The 10000-nt window shown below is 46.8% G+C and overlaps 1 protein-coding gene across 1 annotated transcript in view; it reads right to left on the reverse strand.

The window, feature by feature from the left end:
- lmbr1 (limb development membrane protein 1) overlaps positions 1-10000 on the reverse strand; it is a 69187-nt gene that overhangs the window by 37388 nt on the left and 21799 nt on the right. Inside the window, exons 6-9 of the mRNA XM_063207084.1 lie at positions 5725-5851; positions 5104-5172; positions 4618-4682; positions 4434-4506 (exon numbers count right to left, since the gene is read on the reverse strand). Coding sequence (XP_063063154.1) covers positions 4434-4506; positions 4618-4682; positions 5104-5172; positions 5725-5851 — 334 coding nt within the window. The remainder of the gene's footprint in view (positions 1-4433; positions 4507-4617; positions 4683-5103; positions 5173-5724; positions 5852-10000) is intronic.

Genomic DNA, 10000 nt, shown 5'->3' on the forward strand with positions numbered 1-10000 from the left:
ACTCGCAATTATGCAAATCAGACCGGCCACCTCTCGCTCGAGATAGAGAAAGACAGAGCAAGATAGAGAGAATGAAGAAGTCAGAGAGAAGGGAAGAGAGAAAGAGAGTGAGAAAGGGGGGGATAGAGAGAGACAGAGAGAGAGAGAAACATAGAGAGAGAGAGAGAGAGAGAGAGAGAGAGAGAGAGAGAGAGAGAGGGAGAGAGAGAGACAGCTATATCTCTGCATGGCAGAGTGAGGCTACTCGCAAGGTCATCGTGCCGCAGAGCATCTGGACGATAGTGAGCCAACACACAGACACAGACACAGACACAGACACAGACACAGACACAGACACACACACACAACCCATTCTCTGTGACTATGAGAATCCTGAAAACTAACTCTACTGGACTATCCTCCTCCACAAAGGACAATCCTCAACTTGTACTAAGCAGCACTGCTGTCCTGCCTAACTAACCTCTGCAGATTAAAATGTGCATGCATGCATGTGTGCATGCATAGGCAGGCATGTGCATTTGCTTTTGTACAGGTGTGAGGATGTGAGCCATACTGTATGTATGTCTATCCAGTTCTGCAGACAGACCTTTATAGGAATAGGCTGGGGCACACCCCTGTCGCTTCACAGCCTCCACTATACTATACTATACTACCACTCAGCCCCCGTCACCAAGGTGATGGCAGTAGGGCAAGGAGGATAATGGTGGCTGTGAACTTTACCCCATACTGGCGATCCAAGGCACACAACGCTGGGGACATGCTTACTGTGTGACTTAAATTGTGTGCGCAACCGTGTGCAACTAAGCGGACATAAAAAAAAGAGCGCTACGTACCATCCAGGAGATATCACGAAGGGGGCAGGTAGCCAACGGGGCTCTCGTTAATATCTTCCATCATTGTTTGACTGTACTGTGACCTCAACATGGAAGTACGGAAGATCGCCCCTCGCCGTTCTGTCAATATTGCATCGTACACAGGTGTCCAAAATTGGCAGAAAATATGCATGACAACGCATTCATGTAAGTATAAAGAAATCCTGCACTCTGTCCATTCCACCAACAAACTTTAATACAACGTTTACACGTTGTATGAAAGTTTGTTGGTGGAATGGACAGTGTGCGGGATTTCTTTACACTTGAATGACAACCCCACAGGGATAATATCCTACGCACCTGCCCATCTACAGAGGTGTGCAAAAGCGTCTTTGTTGAACGCATTCATGTACAAGAAGTTCACACGAATCCGTATCCAGCAGCAAGCTTGCCCCCCGCCTAAGGGACGCAGACACCTAGTGGGATTCAACTAACCTGCTGTCATCACCCACCATGTCACGATGCTTGTACAAAGTACATCCATCCATCAATCAATCAGTCAATCAATCACGGTTACGATGACCATTGACCACCAGTGGTCCCCGACGTGCTTTTTAGCCATGCATGCAATCAGGACTTGCTTACTTTACTTCAGCCTCCCACCTCGCTGTACGCAAGATAAATAAATATGCAGCGAACACAGTGGTGCAAGATGCTGGCCTGCCAGATGCAATTACGGCCGGGGACAAACAAAAATGGTTGTTGCTTTTCCCACAGACGCATAACAGAAGGGCCATAAAAGAATCTGATAAAAAAGGACGCAGTAGTACTGGACAAGCCATTGCCTGTCGAAGCCAAGGCACTGTAATTCTGCATTCAGATAAGCTAATCTACATCTCTGTGACTCTGAATGGAAAATACACACGTGTCCCATTTTTTCAAAGGGTTATCCTTATCCATAATGAGATCTCACTGCTTATCGCGACGCGGAGAGAGAGAGGGACGGAGCAAGGAGATGAGTGTCAAGAACAAGAGGGGCCGGGAAAACAATCACAGTGATTGACACCGGCAGGAGAGGAGAGGAGAGGAGAGGAGAGGAGGGTGGAGAGGAGAGCAGAGGAGGGGAGGGTGGAAAGGAGAGGAGGGTGGAGAGGAGAGGGGAGGGGGGAGGAGAGGAGAGGATGGGAGAGGAGAGGAGAGGAGTGGAAAGGAGAGGAGAGGGGAGGGGAGAGGAGAGTTGAGGAGAGGGGAGGAGATGAGAGGAGAGGAGAGGAGGGTGGAAAGGAGAGGAGAGGAGGGTGGAGATGAGAGGGGAGGGGGGAGAGGAGAGGAGAGGAGGGTGGAAAGGAGAGGAGGGTGGAGATAAGAGGGGAGGGGGAAGAGGAGAAGAGGGTAGAGAGGAGAGGAGAGGAGGGGGGAGCTGGGCTTGATTTATATGACAGATGTTTGTATATTGCAGTGATTGTCAAAGTGGGATTCGCAGTGCATTGGCAAGGGGTAAGTGAAAAAGTCTTGTTACAATGCAAAAGACAAAATAGCTACAGCAGTAGGGCCACGCTGTTCCTACATAGTTGCCACATATTGTTATTACAAATAGTCAAAACAGTGACCATTTTGATCATTTTGGGTGCAATTATGAGGGGGTACTTGGCAAAGTTTCTACTTCATTAGGTGGTCCCCCGACCAAAAAAATTGTTTGAGCACCCCTGGAATGTATTGGATGCAAGCTGAACGGGAGGAGTGGGACATGCATAAGTGGAGGGAAAAAAGAGAGTGAAGATAAGGACCTTAGCAGGGCATTGCAGCGCAGAGCTAGGAGTGACAGCAGTAAGGTAAGTTAAGTGGAAAACACAGGAGATGACGAGAGCAAAAAGAGGGAAAAGAAGGATGCTCTACGCTCCACGAACTGTCTCTGAACCTTACCTGCTTGCCTAATTTCTTTCCTTGCTCCTTGCACCGATGTGTTTATTTGAAACACCCCCCACCCACCCATCGTTCACCCAGCCACCCAACACGTGTGAAACAAATAGAATTCCAGTCATTCCAGATAAGGCTCTCTTCCATCCCGCTCCCGCTATCAAACGCTTCAGCGAGAATCTCTGAAGAGCGGCCGCGCGCAACTCTTTCCAACCGCTCTTCGTGTACTTCGGGGGGGGTTTTTTGCCGCTTCCGTGCTTCGGAATCTGCAACACCTTTTGTCCCACGCTGTCACGGTGACCGGTTGGTATCAAATGCGCCGGAGAGAAAGAGGATTTTTATCGAGGCCTCAAAGCAGCCGACGGGTCCTAGGCCTAAGCAGAGCCACAAAAGGGGATGCCGAAACCCAAAACAGCCTATTGAGAGGCAGAGGCAGCGGCAAGCGGCGTTTTTGAAGGCAAGCAATGTCCCTATCAAGTCATCTCTACTCCCTTCTTTAGCTCCCTAAAGAAAAGAGGCCCTTCTTCTTGTTCTTATTCCAAGCCTGTTGCTTTTGCTGCTTTTCAGCATTGCGTACACTTGCAAGTTGCGTGCTGAGGGACAGGGGTTACAAAAAAAAAGTATGTTTTGGCATATCGCCCAAGTGCTTCCTGCTTGGTTGGTAAACATTTTTTTTTTTAAAGAAATCATTTTCTTCAAGGATATTGTTGAAAAACGTCCATAGGTTAAAACCTTAATCGTAATGACTTACTGTAATTTGTGGCTTTGCACTAACAAGGTCTACTAAATATCTTTCCCACAAAGGCTCCTTATACGTTTTCACAAACTTTACAAAAATATACAACAGTAATACGACGTAATGACACAAGCATACATAAACATACCCACCACCTCCAGAGAAATGGCCCTACACGGCACGCATACACGGCTGCATAGAAGCTTAAAAGGTTAAAAGGGCCATTTCACTAGCCTGATAAACCAGACTAAATGTGGATGTCTAATTTAGTCTGGCCTCGATGCATAATACATCCGAAGATTGTTGATGAGAACAACCTTCCCTCAAAACCCTGCCCGCTTTGATTCAAAACACATCTTTGCGTTGTAATTGGTTTGCCAGATTCATGGCATTCTGGCTTCATTGAATCATTATGCGAGGCCAGACCCACCCGTAGACAAAACATTTTGCCGTCCAGCGGGTGGCGCTGGTTCACCAGGCTACCATTTCACCTGAACTCTAAAATTAGTCGTAGTGCTCCTCCTGACCTATAAAGCAAGGTGTCGGAGCTGAGCTCAGTGAATCCTGCATACAGTACCTCCACAGCCTGCACCACTGCACTGATATCACCTTGCCCCTCTTCTCTTCTCTTCTCTTCTCTTCTCTCCTCTCCTCTCCTCTCCTCTCCTCTCCTCTCCTCTCCTCTCCTCTCCTCTCCTCTCCTCTCCTCTCCTCTCCTCTCCTGAGTACAGGTGCTCGAGTTTCACACAGATGCTTAATTAGAAATTGATTCATTTTCGCGCAAGTGGTCGGCCCTGTAATTAGGCAGCTCTGTAATAACCGCGTCTGAGCAGATCAGATGAGAGAGTGGCGTAAATCTTGCAGCACCAAACAAATACGCACACACACGCACACACACGCACACACACACAAGCACACACACACACACAAACACACACACAAGCACACACACACACATAGGTACCCACCATTTAGCCGTCTTGAGAGAGCTTCCTCTTGTAAGACAATGCAATAGATCTGCTCATCCAGATCCTCCAAGATCTACAGAAGAATGGAGAAGGTACTGCCACGTTTAGACAGGAGGTAAATTAAATAGTGCTAAAATGAACAACTCATTGAATGACTTTCGTGCGACTGTATACTACTACTTACTGTAGGCTTGACCAGTAGCTGCCCCATGACGGTGAACATGCGTGAAAGGCCAACAGGAGTACACACTGAAGGAAAAAAGAAAAACAGAAGGCCAGACCGTAAGGAAGACACACACACACACACACACACACACACACACACACACACACACACACACACACACACACACACACACACACACACACACACACACACACACACACGCGCGCGCGCGCGCGCACGCGCACGCGCACACGCACACGCACACACGCACGCACGCACGCACGCACGCACGCACGCACGCACGCACGCACGCACGCACGCACGCACGCACGCACGCGCGCGCACGCACGCACACGCGCACGCACGCACACACGCACACACAAAAAAAAACCCTACGAATACAGCTTAGCTTACATAACGTTACATCTATTTGAAATGAGCTAAAAAATATATATATAAAAAAATGTGCAGTGCATGTGCTACGGCAGAGGAGAAGGGACATACTGAGCAGCAGTAGACCGCCCATCAGAGAGATGCAGGAGTAGAGGTAAGGCAGATAGAACTCCCACAGGTCTGGACAGCACAGGAGAAAAAGAACAGGAGATCACCATTCAATTCATCAGTACAAAATGTTATGAATTCATGTTACACATGGTCTAACAGTGATAGCCTGGCTCTCACGCAGACCCTTCATGCTTCCTGCATCTTCGTTAAACTTCGTGAGCTCGCACGAGGGTCTGGAAATCTTAGACGAACCCGATGTTTCACAGCCTGTCCAATCAGAATCGCGGGGCGGGAAGTCAGTGGTTGAAGAAGTATGTGATTGAAAAAAAGCCATGTGAATTCTCCAATCAGGTTCGAGCTGTTTTGAACACACCTATGCCTTTCCAGAGCTAAGCGATTGACAATGTTCCAGATATGTGAGAACCAGGTTATAACCATATTATGCAATTTTGCAGAAGTAGGACACCCTTGCAATTCAAATGAGACACATTACAAAAGATAAGTGCTTTGTTAAGCAATTCAACTGGTAATTGGCAGTTCGTTAGTCAACTGGACCCATTGAATTGTAAAGCGACTTTGAGTATCAAGAATCAAAGTATACTTATGTATAATTATTATTACCGTATAATGACTCCATGCTGGCTGCGTCGTTGTCGATGAGAGCCGAGGCCACCCACACTATTCCCAGTATGAGCAGAGCCAGCAGGAAGAGCATCACAAACGTCTCCAGCACGCGCGACTTAATGCCCTAGAAATGAACACACACACACACACACACACACACACACGAACACACACACACACACACACACACACACACACACACACACACACACACACACACACACACACACACACACACACACACACACACACACACACACACACACACACACACGCACTTTTGTCAACAGAGACACATCCATACATACCCCTTTTGTCAACAAACGCATGAGGATACACCGATCAAACCCAGTAATCTGCAAAACATGGTCTTATCTTTTGCCTAGACGCTAAATGTATACACAAGGTGGATGCATTCCTGGCCTGTGAAAAGAAGGAAAGTCAATCTATAGAAACGGAATACACAACGCTCAGACATAGATAAGACATACAGTACAGAACCACAAAACACGTTCACACAGAACCACGAAAGAGATGCACATATATGATGGGTTAAATTGACCATCATTACCTAAGGTCTATGGCAAAAAAAGGGGTCTTTGTCCTCAAGCCAAATGAGTTAAAGGCCATGGATGTGCAACATTTGGGCCTTAACAATTCTATCTGTGTGGCAATCCTATCTGTGATGGAGCCTGCATAGAATAATTCCAGTGAGGTACAACAGGAGCGAGTGAGACATGCATTTATCATGGTAGGGCAAATATGGGTGGAGAGGTGTGATTGACAGCATGGAAATTGATTATGTTTTATCATCCATCATCTTTTATCATCGGGGAGATTAGGATAATTACCAGGCCACCTCACTGTATTCCCAACACACACACACACACACACACACATACACACACTCATGCAGGCAAACACACACACACACACTTAGAAAACACTACATACAGTATGCACACAAGCATGTGTGCACGCAAGCACATACACACACACACGCGCGCGCGCGCACTCGCACGCACACACACACACGTGTTAATCAGAGGTCAGGCGGTGGGTGTTGTGTGTTTTACGGGCCCTTTCCTCTCCTCCTGTGCGGGCCCTGCGGGCTCCAGAGTGCTGGCGTGCTAATGAGGCTCTAATTTAAAGTGCCGCTAGGAGGCCGAGGGAAGCCTCCTTCCTGGACCAATACACCTCTCTCTCAGTCTCACACCACACTCCCAACACACAAGAATACAAACACACGCACGCACGCACGCACGTACACGCACACGCACACGACTTTTTGTCAACAAAGACACATCCATACATACCCCTTTCGTCAACAAGCGCATGAGGATACACATATTAAACCTCGCTCGCTCACGCGAACACACACGTGCACACACACACACACACAAGAAGAGCATCTCCGATGGCAATGGGACAGAGATGTACTGTATAAATTGATAGGATGTCATTAGCCCTGGTGCATACATTAACAGCAGACACATTCATAAAGCGACAATAAATAGCTTTAATAGCTTTAATCTTAACATCTCAAGAATGGTTTCTGTGATCCAATGATTAGTGACAGGGCTAAAAGGCTCTTCTGAATTGGTCTTGCTACTTTCCCATGGGTATTGGCAATCACGTCGAGGAGGTTTTTGAAGGAGTGGGTCATGTCTCTGTAGTTGAAGTAAGACAGTACTTGAATGGAAAATTCCAGACGAAAAAGCCTGGTCCTTCAACCTCACCTTTCACACTGGCCTACCACGAAAACAATGAAGGGATTCCCCGTCCGCTCACCCTAATTCACCAAAGCATTCTTACATTCACACTAGTCAAACAAAAGGCCCCTTTTACATTTTGCAGGGGAGGACTAACAAATGGACTACTACTACACAGTTCCAGCTTTCCCCAAAAATGAAGACATCCCCTTCTCACCAATGCAACCTATTCAGGAACACCCTTCCCTGCATGTACCATGCAATGTCATCTAAACATCACCCAGCTGCAGTTCAGATAAAACTCCAAATACATGTCTCCTTATGGCACAAATACACCAAACGTGACTTGAGCTATTCCGGTGACGGAAGTAATTGACTTTGTATTGAATCACTGACGATAGAAGAGACAAAAGCGATTTAGGCGACTAGAGGCGATTCAAGCGACAGCGATTTCAGTTAATATTATGCAAATGAGCCATGATGCCGTTCGGCAACAACCGCCACAGCCAATGAGAAGGTCAGAATGCTTGCATTCTGCTTTTAACAGACATACTCTGACGCTTCTACCATTCGTGTGGCTCTTGCTGCACAGTCCAGCGATTCTCTGACACTTAATCGTGTCATGGCAGGTGTGTTCGCCCGCTCACACTATTCTAGCCACCCCCAGAAGAGGCTCACAGAGGCTAAGATCCATTCCACCATCTCGCCATTGCCACCAACACAAATGGGCACAGTCATTAGCCATCTCATTCGACTCGTTTTAACTTCCTTGTCAGAGTGCGGCATCATGTGCCAATAACGTTCCTTTTCATGGGCAGTCATCATAGGTAAGTCGTTAGGTTGTAGCCCAAAGGTTGCCAGTTCGACTCCCGACCCGCCAGATTGGGAGGGAGTAATTGACCAGTGCTCTCCCCCATCTTCCTCCATGACTGAGGTACCCGCACTGCTCCCTTGGGGCGCCATTGGGGGCTGCCCCCTTGCAGGGGTGAGGCATAAATGCAATTTCGTTGTGTGCAGTGTGCAATTGGGTGCTGTGGGGTGCTGTGTCACAATGACAATGGGAGTTAGGGTTTCCCAGGTGGGCTTTCATTTGCATTTCATTCTTTCATCGCCACTGCACACACCTGTGTGCTTCACTATTTTAAAGGCCCAAGAGGACAGGCCACCTGCCTGCCCCCCCCCCAGAGGTGAACTGTCCACACTACGCCTTCTGACAGGACGGGCTTCTTCAGGCCACTGAAGAGTAAATATAACGAATAATATAACAAATAAAACACCTCTTCTATGGGAGGTCACCATCTATATAGACTGTGCCTATCCTGATCCTCTGGATAGCATACTTTCAGAGTGAGAAAAGTTGGAAGTAAAGCTACCCTACCCTACCTGATGATCTGATCACCTTGCTTTGCCAATTTCATATTGACGTCATATGTGTATGGCTTGGGATTTTGTGTTTCAGTTTGTGGAGCGAAAATGTGGAATGCTTTAAGTGAGAAATTAAAAACATGCTGTAGTATGCATCAATTTAAGTCAATGTTTAAAAGAGCAATTTTTCATAGCTATGAAAATGAAAATATGTTGTGATGATCTGTTTATTTGTTTTTTGTTTTGTTTTGCATTTTGTTTCGCTGTGTTTCTTTAGATTAGTTCACTCTATTCGCAACTATATGGACATTAGTAACTTATATGGCATAGTCTGAAATTATGGAAGTGCGTAGTGCACGTTTTGAGTTATATTTTTGATTTTATGGGGGTGGGAGTAAATAAGCAATGGCTTCATCCCACTCCTTTTCAGTTACACAAAAAATGATGGTACTTGTATTTATTTTATTGGTTGCTTATTTTCTTGTGTACATCTGAAATAAATCAAATCAATCAATCAATCAAAATATCAGTGTCACACTAAACAAAGCAGTAAGAGTCATTGCGATTATAACCAGTCAGAGGGGATACAGAGCATATTCTCATATTCTTCATATGTCTCAAGCATAACAGTTAAATGGCATACTAACAAACAAAAGTACTTGTTTATGTCCACAGCACTGGGCTTATTCCTCTTATTTGCTCAATCCGATTTTCTATACGTGTGTGGTGCGTTCATGCACGTGTCGTGTGTGTGTGGATATCTGTGTGTGTGTGTGTGTGTGTGTGTGTGTGTGTGTGTGTGTGTGTGTGTGTGTGTGTGTGTGTGTGTGTGTGTGTGTGTGTGTGTGTGTGTGTGTGTGTGTTAGTGCGTGTGTCCTCCCGTGTCCCCTTGCGTTACTCAAATGAGCTCATTTACGGCGGTTAGCACTGGCACCGTGTGCCACCTGCATCATCAGCATCATCATTACTATCAGGGGCGCGGCGCGACGTGCTGCTCCCTCCGCTCCGCTCCGCATGCTGCTAAAGCTAAACTACGCTAGTGGCTTTAATGGCCTCTCCATCACCGTCATTACTGTCTGGCAAGCTGCCACACACACACACACACACACACACACACACACACACACACACACACACACACACACACACACACACAGACACACACACACACACACACACACACACACACACACACA

This window comes from Engraulis encrasicolus, chromosome 9 (genome assembly GCF_034702125.1).
Source record: "Engraulis encrasicolus isolate BLACKSEA-1 chromosome 9, IST_EnEncr_1.0, whole genome shotgun sequence".
NCBI classification, from domain to species: Eukaryota; Metazoa; Chordata; class Actinopteri; order Clupeiformes; family Engraulidae; genus Engraulis; species Engraulis encrasicolus.